The sequence below is a fragment of the Manihot esculenta genome, chromosome 8 (genome assembly GCF_001659605.2).
Source record: "Manihot esculenta cultivar AM560-2 chromosome 8, M.esculenta_v8, whole genome shotgun sequence".
In the NCBI taxonomy this organism is placed as follows: Eukaryota; Viridiplantae; Streptophyta; class Magnoliopsida; order Malpighiales; family Euphorbiaceae; genus Manihot; species Manihot esculenta.
In genome coordinates, this window is record NC_035168.2 from 4,368,679 (window position 1) to 4,385,824 (window position 17,146).

General features: G+C 43.3%; 1 protein-coding gene across 1 annotated transcript; it reads right to left on the reverse strand.

Moving 5' to 3' along the window:
• Positions 1-14,559: 14,559 nt before the first annotated feature.
• On the reverse strand, positions 14,560-15,311 carry LOC122724384. Its single transcript, XM_043959121.1, has 2 exons — positions 15,109-15,311; positions 14,560-14,959 (listed from the first exon to the last, which is right to left on the reverse strand). Exons 1-2 carry the CDS (start codon positions 15,309-15,311, stop codon positions 14,560-14,562), a joined length of 603 nt encoding a protein of 200 aa, XP_043815056.1.
• Positions 15,312-17,146: the final 1,835 nt, after the last annotated feature.

The window sequence follows — 17,146 nt, forward strand, 5'->3', positions numbered from 1 at the left end:
CTTCCTCCTACCCAGCAACTTTTTCTTCTTTTTCTTCTTTTTCTTCTTCTTCCTCCTACCCAGCAACTTTTTCTTCTTTTTCTTCTTCTTCTTCTTTCTACCCAGCAACTTTTTCTTCTTCTTCTTCTTCTTCTTCTTCTTTCTACCCAGCAACTTTTTCTTCTTCTTCTTCTTCTTTCTTCTTCTTCTTCTTCCTACCCAACAACTTTTTCTTCTTCTTCTTCTTCTTTCTTCTTCTTCTTCTTCCTACCCAGCAACTTTTTCTTTTTCTTCTTCTTCTTCTGGAATTTCACATTGAAAGAAGGATATTTTTGGAAAAAATCATCACATCTCACTTTTGACTCTTTGACCAAACGGTTTAAATGGACGGAAGGACTACGAATTTGGACGGAAGAGAAAGTGAGGGACTTAAGTGTTGGGTTACCAAAATAGAGGGACAGAAGTGTTAATTACGTTAAACCTCAGGGACTAAAAAGTAATTTTCCCTAAATTTAATAGAGTATTATTAATTTTTAATAAAATTATTTATATTATATTTCTTTTAATTTATCATTAATTATATCTTTGACTTAAATTTCGTTAAGTTATAATCATACTTATCTCGGAAGGAATGCTAAAAACATAACAATTTGTATCATTGGAGAATTTCGACAGGGAGATTAAAATAAAAAAAACACACAACATTATACTCATTTAACTTTTTAAATTTATAAAAATTTAAAATACAGTTTAAAATATAATTAGTTATTAATTTACCTGTTTTCAAATTAAATTATATATGATAATATGATGTTTAATTATTATTATTGTTATAAATCAAATTTTGAATAAATTATAATTTTTTTCAGATGTTTAATAAATTAATTTTAATTAGTATAATGATATAAATATATATTTAAAAATGTGTATTCATTCTATTGGCTTTAAATGAAAAATACAAAATATTATATGTGTAAATTTATTCCATCCATAGTTTTTTTTTTTTTTTAAATATTTGTGGTTTTATTATTGTATTAAAGAAGTCACAATAAAAGGAGGTGGATTAACGTATCAAACTCCTAAGCCTGATTCGGAATGGACATCCATTGTTAATAAATGACAACCACATTCGCAGACCTATAGCTAAAACAACATTTAGCATCAACGATCTCACTTAAAAGAGATTTACAATCACTAACAATCAAACCAAAAGATAATATAATGGTAAAACCTGATGAATTAATTGCTTGAATAATTGAAAGGCATTCGATTCAATCAGAACCCGTTGCCAACCTTCACTCTTTATCTAACTTAAAACTTCAACAATGCCTATAGCTTCTGCGTTTTTTGTTGAGAAGAAACCTGGATAACGCCAGGTTTTAGCCGCCACAAACTCCCTATATAAGTCACGTACAACAGCATCTAAACCCACAAAACCCAGACTCGGACCGGTAGATGCATCCACTTTGACCTTCATCCATCCTTTCAGTGGCCGTTGCCATGAATGCAGGTGGTCTGAACTTGGTGCAGCAGCAGTAACTAAGGAAGAAGCAGCAGCAACAGTCCAATTTTGTAGGAATCGTGAGGCCATATGGGAAACTTGAGAGGGAGACTGTCCTTTATGTTCCCACACAATAACATTCCTATTAGTCCATAATACCTAACAAACCATGAGTATTAATTTGCATTTATCAACAGAGGCTGGAACAAATACAGTTAAGAACTAATCCATCAATGAATTAATACTTGGATACTACCATACTATGTCAGTTTGCATCCAAACTTCTCGAGTAAAAGAACATTGAATCAAACTATGCCTTATAGTCTCACTTCCACGCTAACAAACCGGACATACATTATAGACTTGCATCTGACGTCGTTGAAGCATATCATAACAAGGCACCACATTTGAAAGTGCCCTCCAAACAAAATTAAGAACTTTAGGGGGCATCTTGCATTTCCAAAACTTGCTCCAAAGGCCCGAGATAGATGCAGGAGGAGAAGGATAAGAACACTATAGCTTATAAGCACTTTTCACAGAAAATTCTCCATCTCGTTCATGCTTACAACTAATGCAGTCTGACACCCACGATCTCCCAAGTGGAATTGATAGAATCTGTTGAACATCTCGTTCATTAAACACAGAGGCAATAAGAGGCAAATTCCAATGGTTCTCAACAATTAAATCAGAAACACAATTAATAACACAAGGCTTAGGAAGAGGTGTAGAAATAAAAGAATCGTGAGGATCAGGTAACCATGGAGAGTGCCATACAGAAATATCACTACTCGAACCCACTTGCCAAACAATGCCTTGTTGTACCAGTGACCAAGACTCCCAAATAGAACGCCATACATAGCTAGAATTATAACCAAGTGATGTTGTCCAAAGCGACGAACTAGGAAAATATCATGCTTTCATGACGCGGGCCACAATAGATGAAGGTCGAGTAAGCAAACGCCAACACTGCTTGCCTAGAAGTGCCAAATTAAAATCATGAATCCTCTTGAATCCCAAGCCCCCAGCCCCTTTATGCTTCTGTAATACCCGGCTCGAGTCCGGCCTCGGAATTCCTGTCGTCTGGTGGAATCTCGGGTGTCGAAACCCTTGAGAAGGGTAACACACAACCTAATCCCACTCGGGATGCATCACAGAACACTGTGAACTCATCATCACTGGTCGGCAGAGCTAACACCGGTGCTGAAGTTAACCGTCTCTTTAACTCTTCAAAACTCTCATCACAATCCTTTGACCATACGAACTTCTGATTCTTCCTGGTCAGTCTGGTCATAGGAGCAGCTATCTTCAAAAAGTCCTGAACGAACCTCCGATAGTAGCCTGCCAAACCCAGAAAACTCTTGATCTCTGTCACTGTCGTGGGTATAGGCCAATTGGCTACTGCCTCTACCTTCTTGGGATCTACTGCTATTCCTTCCTCTGATACGACATGTCCCAAAAAGGCAATGCTCCTTAGCCAGAACTCACACTTGGAGAACTTGGCATACAAGCCATGCTCTCGCAAGGTTTGCAAAACTAGTCTCAGATGCTGGGCATGCTCCTCCGCATTCCTGGAGTACACCAAGATATCATCTATAAAGACGATCACAAAACGATCCAAGTACTCCCGGAAAACCCTGTTCATGAGATCCATAAATGCTGCAGGGGCATTAGTCAATCCGAACGGCATCACTAGGAACTCATAATGCCCATATCTGGTTCGGAAAGCAGTCTTGGAAACATCTCCTTCCCTGATCTTTAACTGGTGGTATCCGGATCTCAGATCTATCTTCGAAAAACAACCTGCTCCTGACAGTTGGTCGAATAGATCATCGATCCTGGGTAAAGGATACTTGTTTTTTATAGTAACTTTGTTCAACTGTCTGTAGTCGACACAAAGTCTAAGAGGTCCATCCTTCTTTCTGACAAATAATACTGGAGCACCCCAGGGTGAGGTACTCGGACAGATGAAACCCTTAGCTACCAAATCCTGTAACTGCTCTTTCAACTCTCTCAACTCTGCTGGTGCCATCCTGTAGGAAGGAATAGAGATCGGTCTGGCACTGGGCATCAACTCTATCTCGAACTCTATTTCCCTATCAGGTGGTAGTCCTGGAAGCTCTTCAGGAAACACATCTGGGAAGTCTCTAACAACTGGTACTGAGGATGGTTCCCTAACCTGACTGTCTAGCTCTCTCACATAAGCTAGGAACCCCTGACAACCCTTCCTCAACATCCTATGAGCTTGGAGGGCTGATATCAAACCCCTAGGTGTCCCTCTCCTGTCTCCTCTGAAGACACACTCTGACCCATCCTGGTCTCTGAGACTCACTACCTTGTCCCTGTAGTGCAAGGTAGCACTATAGGTAGATAACCAATCCATCCCTAGAATGACATCAAAATCTGTCAACTCTAGAACCACAAGGTCAGCTGGAAGGCATCTATCCTCTATAAACACTGGACTGAACTGACAGACTGACTCTGCCAATGATGGGTCACATCTAGGTCCACTGACCCAGAGAGGACACGCTAACTCGGATACAATCAACCCCAATCTCTCTGCGGCTCTAGAAGAAATGAAAGAGTGAGAAGCACCGGGGTCCATCAAAGCATACACCTCTGAACACCCAATGATGAGATTACCTGACACCACTGTGTTCGAAGTGTCTGCCTCCTGTTGCGTCATGGTGAAAATCCGTGCTGGAGCTGACAGACCTGCACCTCGGGAACCCATCCCTGATGAAGAGGCTGCCCCTCTTCCTCTACCTCTGCCACTGCTTGGTGGACGGACTGAAGCTGCTGACTGTACAACACTACCTGAGGTCATCTGCTGGGATGGTGCAACCAAAGTCGCCTGAGGACATTCCCGTGCATAATGTCCCTCCTGCCCACATCTATAGCAGGCTGTAGATCCCAACATACAAGCTCCTCTGTGCGGTTTCCCACACCGATTACAAACTGGAAGATCTGTGCCAGAGCTGAAGCCGCTACTCATGCCCAGACCCGTCTTAATCCTGCTCCAGAACTTGCCTCTCTTTCCTCTGAATTTATCCCATCTCTTTTTGCTCGCACTTGCCGTACCAGAAGCCTGTGCCTTTGCTTGCTTGACTACTCCCTGACTGATGGCACTGGCCTCCATCTTTCTAGCAGCATCCACAATGGAGTGGAAACTCTCCTTCTCCGCATGAAGAATCAAAGAGAAATACCTGGGATGAAGCCTTGTGGCATATCTCTTTGCCTTCTTCTGATCCGTATCATACGCCTGACCCACGTATGGTAACAATTCCAGGAACTTATCTGTATACTCATCAACGCTCATCTCTTCCGTCTGTCTCAACTGCTCAAACTCCACAACCTTTAGCTCCCTAGAACTGTCAGGGAAAGCCCACCCAACAAATTCGTTGGCGAACTCTTCCCATGTCATACTGTCTATTCTGGGGTCCATATAGTTCTTGAACCATTCTCTGGTTTTCTTGCATTTTAAAGTGAATCCTGCCATCTCAATGGCCCTACTCTCATCTGCTCCCAACTCACTTGTTATCATTCTCACTGCACTGAGATACTCAAAGGGATCATCTCCCGTATTGAATTTAGGAGCATCCAACTTTAAGTACTCAGTCATCTTCACCTTACTTCCCCCTGAAGAACTGGGTTGTGCTTCAACAACAGGGGCTACTGGTTCAGGTGGTGGTGGTGGAGGTACTGGTTTTCTGGCTTCAGGCGATGCTGAACGTGGATGAAAAGGTGGGGGTGGATATATATGATATGGTGGATAAAAGGAAGGATAGGGCATATAGGGCATGTAGGGTGGATATGGGGCAAAGTTGGAGTAATCCGACGTGCCTCCCATCGGATACCCTGGGCCCTGTGGAAAAGGTGGATAGCCAAACCCCGAGGCCTGTGCGCCTCCCTGGGACTCCCCCATACCTTCTTCTGACCTTCCTATACCCATACTTACATCTCTACTCTGAGCTTCCTCCACAGCAACTCTCTCTTCTTCTGATCTTCCCCCTCTGCCTATTCCTCTTTTGCTTTCGTCAGAAGACCTTCGAGGGTCTCTTGACATTCCCTCCCTGCTTGACCTATGAGTCCTTGCCCTTGGCAATGCAGGAGGACGAGCAGCTGTACCCTCACTCTCAGGTGGGACTCCAGTCAATCTCGCGGATCGACGAGTTCCTCGCATCTTACCTCTCTCTGGAAACAACACATAACAGAGCACATAAGCAACACATAGAGGAAAACAACACATGCAGCATGACATTGCACATCATCAGATAGACAGGACTAACATCCTATCCTAGTGGACATGTTTTCCTATTGTGCTTGACCCACTAAACCTCTATGAGCCCAACTCTAGCTCGATAGGTCCGACCATGAGAACCTAAGGCTCTGATATCAATCTGTAACAGCCCGAAAACCGAACTGCTACCGGCACTAGGATCCAGATCGACTTAAGGTCGCCGGGACCCGTAGTAAGCCTGCTATCCTGTCTGTGTACCTGTGAAATCCCATACATGAGCATACATTTTCTGTGAAACCAGTAAAACTTGTCTTTCCTCCAGGGCTTACCCTGTGCATGCACTATATCTGGTCTATCAACTCATAATGTTAAGCCTGGTTTTCTCATAGACATCATCAATAAAGGAAACATATATACAGAAACTGACCATGTATATCCAACAAGGGATTACAACTCTCTAAGTCAAGCACAAGTCTATACACTGTACACTATCTCTTTATACAATTTCATGTCCATACTAGCTATTACATCACTTTTCTTCTTCCAAACCCTGCTGGACTCCCTCTGGACTCTGAACCTGCAAATTTGGGGGATAGGGGAGAGGAATGAGCTCACCCTTTCATAAAACCTTGAAAAATCACCAAAGAAGTTCAGGATCCACCCTTACCTCCTTAAGAACTTGAGGATGAGTGATCCTAACGTGGAGATCTGAAGAAAACCTCTTCCAAAACTCCAAACTTCCAAACTTGCTATTTTGCTCAAAACCTTCAAAACACACCACAACTCTTAAAACCCTTGAAAGATTTGGTGAAAAACATGGAAAACATGAAAGTCAACTTGGGAGAGGCTGGAACTCACCTCTGGCTACAAGTGGAGGAGAAATATCCTCCTTCCACCGACCTTTGGCCCTTAAATAGGTGGCTGGCTAGACCACCTTCGGCAGCCGAACGTGAATCCGAAACCATGCAATGTTCGGCGGCCGAAAGTGACCTCTATGGGGTAAAGTGTGAGATCTATACGGATCATAAGAGCCTGCAGCACATCTTGAGTCAGAGAGAGTTAAACTTGAGGCAGAGACGGTGGGTAGAATTGCTCAGTGATTACGATTGTAAGATCCAATATCATCCGGGTAAGGCTAATGTGGTAGCTGATGCCTTAAGCCGGAAGTCACTTGGCAGTTTATCCCACATTGCAATAGAGAGAAGGCAGGTGGTGAAGGACTTTTACAGACTCATGGATGAAGGGCTTCAGTTGCAGTTATCTGGTACAGGTGCTTTGATTGCACAGATGAGAGTTACACTAGTGTTTCTAGAGCAAGTGGCTCTGAAACAGCACGAAGATCCTGAGTTAGTGAAACTTGCCAGGACTGTTCAGTCTGGCAACAGTGCAGCGTTCAGATTTGACAGTGAGGGGATTCTTCGTCATGGTAAGAGATTATGTGTACCAGATGATAGCAGTTTAAAGAAAGACATTATGAGGGAAGCTCATAATGCAAGGTATAGCGTTCACCCTGGAGCCACCAAGATGTATCAAGATCTGAGAAGGGTGTATTGGTGGCCAGCAATGAAGAGGGAAGTGGCACAGTTTGTGTTAGCCTGCGAGACATGTCAAAGGGTGAAGCTAGAACACCAGAAGCCGGCTGGAATGCTTAACCCACTGCCGATTCCAGAGTGGAAATGGGAGAACATAGTTATGGATTTTGTAGTAGGGTTGCCGGCGACGTCCAACAGGCTAGACTCCATATGGGCGATTGTGGATAGACTCACTAAATCTGCCCACTTCATTCCAGTCAGGAGTAACTATTCTGTGGACAAGCTAGCGCAGGTGTATGTGAATGAGATAGTCAAGCTGCATGGAGTTCCAGTGTCGATTGTATCAGATAGAGGACCTCAATTCACCTCCAGATTTTGGCGGAGTCTGCAAGCTGCTATGGGTACAAGATTGGATTTCAGCACTGCTTTCCATCCACAGACAGACGGTCAGTCAGAGAGGACCATCCAAACCATAGAAGATATGCTGAGAATGTGTGTGTTAGACTTTGGCGGTTCTTGGAGGCAGCATCTACCTCTGGTGGAGTTTGCCTACAACAACAGCCATCATGCTAGCATAGGGATGGCCCCTTATGAAGCTTTGTATGGGAGGAAGTGCAGAACACCTGTTTGCTGGGAAAAAGTAGGAGAGAAGGCTCTTGCAGGGCCAGAGTTAGTTGAGATTACCAGCAAGTTAGTGCCTATCATCAGAGAGAGGATCAGAACAGCTGTAAGCAGACAGAAAAGCTATGCAGACATCCGTAGGAAGCAGATAGAATTCCAGGAGGGGGATATGGTGTTGCTAAAGGTGTCTCCGATGAAATGAGTGGTTCGCTTTGGAAAGAAGGGTAAATTGGCTCCACGGTACATAGGTCCCTTTGAGATCTTGCAGAAGATCGGGCCTGTGTCGTAGCTGGATTTACCTGCATCGATGGAAAGGATTCACCCGGTATTCCATGTTTCGATGTTGAGAAAGTTTGTGTCAGATCCAGAGAAGGTTCTTAGTGAGCCTGAGGTGGAAGTCTTAAGCGATCTCACCTATGTCGAGCAGCCAGTGCGGATCCTTAACACCCAGATTCGAAAGCTGAGAAACAAGGAGATACCAATGGTGAAAGTCCTGTGGAACCACCATAACCTCGAAGAGTGCACCTGGGAGACACGAGAATCCATGCTCCAACAATATCCATATCTGTTCTAAGGTTAGGTTTGCCCCTTATCTATGTGTTTATGTGTTTCATTGTTTGAGGAACATTCGGGGACGAATGTTCTTAAGGGGGGGAGAATGTAATACCCGGCTCGAGTCTGGCCTCGGAATTCCTGTCGTCTGGTGGAATCTCGGGTGTCGGAACCCTCGAGAAGGGTAAGACATATGTTTTCAGGTGTGTTTTAAAGAGGTTTTGAATGTTTTTACGTGTGAAAGGAAATGAGTTTTGAAAGAAAAGCAATAAGGGAAAATGCAAAGGTTCGGCCGCCGAAGGTCACTTTCGGCCGCCGAACATTGCATGGTTTCGGATTCATGTTCGGCTGCCGAAGGTGGTCTGGCCAGCCACCTATTTAAGGGCCAAAGGTCGGTGGAAGGAGGATATTTCTCCTCCACTTGCAGCCAGAGGTGAGTTCTAGCCTCTCCCAAGTTGACTTTCATGTTTTCCATGTTTTTCACCAAATCTTTCAAGGGTTTTAAGAGTTGTGGTGTGTTTTGAAGGTTTTGAGCAAAATAGCAAGTTTGGAAGTTTGGAGTTTTGGAAGAGGTTTTCTTCAGATCTCCACGTTAGGATCACTCATCCTCAAGTTCTTAAGGAGGTAAGGGTGGATCCTGAACTTCTTTGGTGATTTTTCAAGGTTTTATGAAAGGGTGAGGGGTAGTATGCATGATTAGGTTTAGGTGAGGTTTTTTGGTGGTCTTTGATGTTCAAGCATGTTTAAGTGTTATGTGCTATGTTTGTTTGGGGTTTTAGGATAGTTTGAGACCCCTTTGTGCATATATATGTGTATGTGCTAGTTGGGAGTAGTTGATATGCATGTTGTAGGTTTTTGGGCAAAGTTTGCATGAAACAGAGTAGGGTTCTGCCCATCGGGCAAAACCAGGTTCGGCCGCCGAAGGAAGGTTCGGCCGCCGAACCCTTTGTGGAGGCAGTTTCGGCTGCCAAAGCTTGCCCCCGAAGCTTGGGACTTTCGTCTCTGGAGGCAAGGTTCGGCCGCCGAAAGTGCCGCCGAAGGTTGAGTTTCGTCTCTGGATGAGACTTTCGGCTGCCGAAGGTGCCGCCGAACATGCATGAGTTTCGTCTCTGGAGAGGGGTTTCGGCCGCCGAACCTGCCGCCGAAAGTGCCCTGTCCAGCTTTCTTTTGCATGTTTTATGTGATTGTTTGGGGATCGTTTAGAGGGTTTTTGGGGAGTTTCTTAGAGATGGTCTTGAGTTAGTTTGGTCCCTCATTTGTGTAGGAACGGACCAGAGGAATCAGGGAAGTCAGCAGTGAGCACGGTTTCAGACCCTGCAGAGTTAGTACAGAGTCAGCCAGAGGTGAGTGGAACTTCTCTTTTCAGACTTAAACTGCTTTGAGCATATATCATGCATCATAATGAGTCTAGTAGGATGATTGCATTAGTTTCATAAATATGATGCATTGCATAATACGATGCGTATGAGGCTGTGGATAGACCAAGGCGACTCCAATAGCCCAAACTCTGTTATAAGACCTGGCCGGGCCAGGCAGCCATCTGTAGGTAAGACCTGATTAGATCAGGCAGCAGAGATAGTAAGACCTGGCTGGGCCAGGCAGGCAGAGTGTAAGACCTGGCCGGGCCAGGCAGACGGAGGTTGTAAGACCTGGCTAGGTCAGGCATCCTTGAGTGGGATTGTTGGTGGTCATGTCTGATCCCTGAGATGATGTGATGTAGTGCATTCCATGAGATCATATTTTCAACTCATGTTTTATAGTTCTGCTCATTGGGCTTGTATAACTCATTCCTCTCCCCTATCCCCCAGATTTGCAGGTTCAGAGTCCAGAGGGAGTCCAGCAGGGTTTGGAAGAAGAAAAGTGATGTAATAGCTAGTATGGACATGAAATTGTATAAAGAGATAGTGTACAGTGTATAGACTTGTGCTTGACTTAGAGAGTTGTAATCCCTTGTTGGATATACATGGTCAGTTTCTGTATATATGTTTCCTTTATTGATGATGTCTATGAGAAAACCAGGCTTAATACTATGAGTTGATAGACCAGATATAGTGCATGCACAGGGTAAGCCCTGGAGGAAAGACAAGTTTTACTGGTTTCACAGAAAATGTATGCTCATGTATGGGATTTCACAGGTACACAGACAGGATAGCAGGCTTACTACGGGTCCCGGCGACCTTAAGTCGATCTGGATCCTAGTGCCGGTAGCAGTTCGGTTTTCGGGCTGTTACAGATTCGCTAACCGATCCCAAGCCATCCATCTTATACCCTCACGATAGTTTTCTCCTTTGCCCCATCAGAAAGCATTTATTATCAATTTCATAACATAAAGTCTTTGGCAGCAAAAAAAGACTCATAATATAATTGGGAAGTGCCTGCAATATTATTTTAATCATGACTTTCTTACCTGCCTGACTCAATGGTTTTCTCTTCCAAGAGTTCAGTCTCTTTCAAACCCGGTCTTTAATAAAATTAAATACTTCTTTGCGGTTCCGACCAATATGGGAAGGCAAGTCTAAACAAGTGCCAAGAGAGTCTTTTTCCACAACATCCAATAAAGAGCAGACTTCGGAGCGAATTTGATTAGTGTTCTTATTAAAAGTAATGGAAGACATTGGAAAACTTATCATCTGATCTGATGCTTTTCCATAAGAAGCCAAGATCCCCTTACGAGAGGTAGCTTACTCAACAGAGGGCTTGAAAAATATCAAGCTGTCATTAGCAAAGAATAAATGAGTCAATACAGGGCCCCTAAACGAGACCTTGCTCCCATGAAGCACACCATCACTAACTGCCTGCTGAATAAGATAAGAGAGGCCATCTACACATAAAATGAATAGGTAAGGGGAGAGAGGGTCACCCTACCGAAGACCCCTCGTAGGAACAATAGGGCCATACTCCATGCCATTTTGTAATATCCAATACTGTGCCGTCGAGATACACAACATAATAAGAGCAATCCAGTTCATATGGAATCCCATTTTAATCAAAACGGCCTGTACAAAGCTCCATTCCATTCTGTCATAAGCCTTACTTATGTCAATTTTTAAAGCTTCTGAAAAATTTAAGCCCCTAGATCTCCTATGAAAAGCATGCATAGCTTCAAAAGCTAAAATACAGTTATCTTGGATATGACGCCCTGACACAAATGCACTCTGATTATCAGTAATAATAGATGGCAACCATTCGCGAAGTCGATTAGCAATCATCTTCGTCATAATTTTGAACACTACTGTAACAGCCCGGAAACCGGTACCCCTCTGTAACGGTCCGAACCGCCACGGCGCTAGGATCCAGATCGGCTTAAGGCCGCCGGGACCCGTAGCAAGCCTAGCCTGAACTCTATGGACCTGATAAATTCCATACATGATCAAACATACACAACAATCCTGTAAAACTATCAGGCTCAACTATGACCACTCAGATATACAAATCTGACACAGCCCTCAGGGCCTACACCAGTGACAACTGTTCGCTGTGAGTCAAGAGATTGAAACCCTTTCTTCTCTCAGCTTCGGGGTCAAGGGATTGAAACCCTTTCTTCCCTCCTGGTCTGTGTCTGGGTCAAGGGATTGGCACCCTTTCTTCCCACACAGCCTGATTCTGGGTCAAGGGATTGGAACCCTTTCTTCCCAAACTCCTGTCACTGGAGTCTCACAAAACATCCCATACATTAGCCTGACTCAACACATTTCTCATCAAGAAGCGTAAAACAGGATTCATGTACAAAGGGATAAAACATACACTAGGGCAAAGCACGACTCTATCCATTACATGACATTACTTATCTATACATTCATTACTTTACAATGTTTCTGTAAATTACCACTATTCTATTACTTACATAATCACAACCTGAGCCATAACTTTACTCTTTACTCTTGCTGCCTCTGACTTCCCATAGCTAACTCTGATCCTGCAAAACTGGAGTTACGGGAAAGGGATGAGCTAACAAGCCCAGTGAGTAGAAATCATGAAAACAGTTCATTCATTACATGCTTGTATGAAACGAGCCACAGCACAAACATTTCACATCTCGGATGGGACATGATCTCAAAACTCCCTCTGTCGGTGCCTGGCCCTTAAGGAACTCAGGTCACTGCATGTCCTAGCGCCCGGCCCCTCCTATGGAGCTCACACAGGTCTTATCTAGACATAACAGATCCATGGGCTATTGAAGTCGCCTTGGTCCAATCCCCATCAACAGTAAGCAATGCAATGCATCATATTCGTGATTCTAATACAATCACCCTAGTACATATCATGAGATCCATGATGCATGAAATATGCTAAAAGCATGTAAGTTCTCATCATAAAAGATTAAGTTTAGTTCTACTCACCTCTGACAGACGCTGGACTGACTCTGCATCAGCTATCACTGATGGCCTCCTCGGTCCCTCGGGTCCGATCCTACACAGGTGGACTCGAATGAGGTACCAAACACACTCTAAACAACTCATAAACAACTCTTAACCAACTCCCCAAAAACCCCCTAAAACATCCCAGAACAGGGCACCTTCGGCGGCCGAACCCCCTCTCCAGAGACGAACCTCGGGTACTTTCGGCGGCACCTTCGGCCGCCGAATGTCCCCTCCAGAGCCGAAAGTCAAAACTTTCGGGGGCAAGCTTAAGCAAGCTTAGGCAGCCGAAGCCACCTCCTCACATGTTCGGCGGCCGAACCTTCCTTCGGCTGTCGAACCTGAGTTCCTCCAGAACTCAGCTTCGTGCACAACCAAGGCTCTCAAATCTCCAAACTCCCAAAACATGCAAAGCGCAACTCCTCAACATATATATACTCTAGTACATGCACAAAGGTCCAAAATTACCTTAAAACCCCAACAAACAACATAAAACAACACATATACATGTTTTCACCAATAAATCACCAAAAACCCTAAACATGCATCTCTACCCATAACTTCCATAAACTCACTTAAAACTTCATAAACACTAAGGATCTACACGTACCTCTTGAAGAACAAGAGTTAGTGTGACCCCAAACGTACAGATATGGAGATCCAAGCTCTACAAGGCTCAAAGCTTCCACCCTTTGCTCTTTTGCTCAAAAGCTTCAAAACCCACAACAAACTCATGAAAACCTTGAAAGATTTGAAGGAAAACTATGAAAACCATCCAAGGAGAACAAGAACTCACCTCTGGTAGTGAAAGGGAAGCAAACCTATCCATTTCACCGACTGAGGGTCCTTTATAGCTGGCTGACCGCCTCTCCTTCGGCGGCCTAACCTGCATGCAAAACCATGCAACGTTCGGTAGCCGAACTTGGAGTTTCGGAAGCCAAACCTAAGGCACTTTCGGCGGTTGAACTTGGCCAAAGCCTCCTTGGTTAAACTCTAATCCTTTGCATTCAAAACCATTAAAAACACTTAACAACATTCTGAAAACCTTTCTCTTACCCTTCTAGAAACCTCCGACATCCTCGAATTCCAGATTCCAACGGAGATTCCGCCGGAAAGTCAGAATTCTGATGCCGGCGTCTAGCCGAGTATTACAACCACATTACAAAGAGCAATGGGACGGAGATCAGTCATAGCTTCAGACGTTGTTTTTTTAGGGATAAGAACAATACCTGTATTATTCAGAGAAGTTGGAAAGTTACCAGAATGCAGCATATTAATACAGTTCAAAAGCTAAAATACAGTTATCTTGGATATGACGCCCTGACACAAATGCACTCTGATTATCAGTAATAATAGATGGCAACCATTCGCGAAGTCGATTAACAATCATCTTCGTCATAATTTTGAACACCACATTACAAAGAGCAATGGGACGGAGATCAGTCATAGCTTCAGACGTTATTTTTTTAGGGATAAGAACAATACCTGTATTATTCAGAGAAGTTGAAAAGTTACCATAATGCAACATATTAATACAGTAGGATGAAACCGACTCAGCAATAAGATCCCAACAAGCTTGATAGAAACCCTGATTAAATCCATCCATCCCAGGTGACTTGTCTAGCTTCATAGAAAAAATAGCCTGCTTAACCTCTTCTTTCGTATATTCCGCCATTAAGCTCGCATTCATAGCATCAGCAATAAGGTGAGGAATTTTCGAAACAACATCATTAGCATCACAATCTCCAGCAGTAAATAACTGTTAAAAATAATTTACCATTATCTCTTGTAAACCCGAATCCCAAGTGCACCAGACCCATGATCATTTTGCAAGGAACCAATTCTATTCTTTTTATTACTGATAGAAGCTGCACGATGGAAAAAATGGGTATTGCGATCAACATTAACAAGCCAAAATTCCTTAGCTCTTTGTTTCCAGTAAAGTTCACGAAGTGATAGAAGCTCATGGAATTGATTTTTGGCAGCAAGGAAAGAAAGCATATCACCTGCATCTCGAGAATCCCGAAAATTACCCATGGTAGCAAGACACTGAACCATCTCAGCTTTATGCAATTGTTGAAGCTCTTTGCCCCAAACGGACAAGATATCCCCACAATCAGAAAGTCTTGAAACTAAATCAACACCCATAGAGCTCAGCCAATAATCCGTAATCAAATCTCTACACCCTTGTTCCCGAATCCAAGAGTTTTCAAACCAGAATCTGTGAGCTTGCTTTCTAGGAACCATGCATCCGACCTCCAAAAAAATTGGAAGATGATCAGAAGAGGTGAATTCAAGAACAGCAGCACGCGCAAATGGAAAGCGCACCCGCCATAATTCGGAGACAAGAATGCAAGCTTTTCCTCTATCAAATTACCACTCTCCCTACCATGTTCCCAAGTGAAACCATAACCATCCATTTTAAAATCAAACAAGCCCGCCTCAGCCACAACATTCTGAAAACCACGTAAAAGATGAGCAGGTTGGGCTCGATTGACCGCCTCTTTTCTCCGAGCTTGCAAGAATGTCATTAAAATCTCCCATGCAAACCCATGGTAGGTCACTATGAGAAGCTAAAGTTCTTAAGAGCTACCAAGAATGAGAACGATGAGCACGATTTGTTTCACCATAAAACCGGTTAATCTCCAGGTACCAATAGAATCGACCTCCACTTTTACATCAACATAACAAGGAGAGAACCCAATTAAATCTACTCTTTTAGCAGCTTTCCATAGTAAAGCAAGACCACCTTAATGACCCACACAATCCATAGAAAAGAAACCATCATAAAATAATAAACTCTTTATTTCTTCAATTTTATTGGAAAGACATAGTGTTTCAATTAAAAAGATAAATATCGGCCTCTTAACCCTAACTAGCTCCTGGAGGGCCTGAACTGCTCATGGGTTGCCAAGCCCACGACAGTTCCAACTTATACAACTCATTGATCTCGGCGGGTCTGATGAACAAAACCCGCCGCTATATCGTTCTTTGAGATCATGGAATCAGTCTGTGTAGAAGACTCAGAATTAGGCCCAACAAATCCATCCTCTTGGCAAACCCGTTTCCACTTTGGGTCAATCACTGTAAGCCCATCGTCCCCCTTAGCTTGAGTATCCATAATATCAGTTGCCGTAGGATCATTCTCATTAATGTGCTGATTCATATCGTGATTCATGGCACTAGAAAAGGGATTATTCAAATTCAAATTTGAAATGCCAGGATTCCTGTTACGAGACGCCGACCCCTCTTCCATCACCGCACCACCTGCTTGCAGCCACCGCGCTCCAATATTATTCTGACCTCTTCGTTTGGTAGCACGTAGTTCAGGACCATACCTGCGGACTACAGGCTTGTTCTTGTGATTCAACTGCTTAGGATAAAATCTTTCCGTGTTCCCCAGAAAACCACAAACATAGCAGAAATTCAGAAGATTCTCATATTGAAACGTAATAGAGGACCAAGCCCCTTTCTCCTGTCGAATCCGTGTGCCAGTAATAATAGCAGTACGAACATACTTCTTGATACAAATTCTCATGTAGGAATTCCAACCACTTGCAAAGTTATTCACATACGCCTTTATGAACTCTCCTAAGGAATCGCCAAGGCGCTTTAACACTGCATCTGAACAGAAACCAGATGGTAACTCGTGAATCTGTACCCATAATTGAACATGATGCAAGGGAACATCCAACGGGCTACCATGATTACCAAATCTGTCAAACAATAGCAAGTGATTCCCAAAGGTGCATGGGCTCATCTCTAAAGCGTCCTCCAAGTCAACCTCATGGTAGAATCGAAAAACATAAACTCTAGCAATTTCCTCGAACACCGTAACACCATGATGAGGCTGCCATAGATGAGCAAGGGAATATTGCATGGCATCAAAATTTATTGATTTATTCGTGAGAAAACGTCCCACTAGACAGCGACAAATCTCCAGGTTCAGTATTCAAAAGACCCTCTTCAAACACCAAACTCTCCTCCTCGTCACCATCCACAATCAAGCCAGCCATCTCCGCCAGTAATATTGTCATTGACTGTCATAGAAATCAAGAAAAAAAGACGAAACACAATGATAGGGTTGATCTACTTGTACAAGACAAGACGACAAGGGAATAAATCCACTTCAAAAGTCCACTTTTATTTTTCTAGGAAACGAAGCGTTGAAGAAAGAGAAGAGACGAAGCTTGTGGCGCTCTCCTTGGAGAGTTTTTAATTAGGGTTCGGCGCTTCCATCCATAGTTAAACATTGAGAAATAACATTCACATGACTTGTGATAAGCATTATGAGTTTTATTTTATTTTATGAAACATAATTAACATTTTCCAAAATACAATTTTTTTTATAAATGTTAATAATAAA

Coding starts and splice junctions, on each gene's coding strand:
- LOC122724384 (XM_043959121.1), bottom strand. CDS start 15,311: ATGACATTCTTGCAAGCTCGGAGAAAAGAGGCGGTCAATCGAGCCCAA. Junction 14,960..15,108: donor TTGTCTCCGAATTATGGCGG/GTGCGCTTTCCA, acceptor ACAAGGGTGTAG/AGATTTGATTACGGATTATT.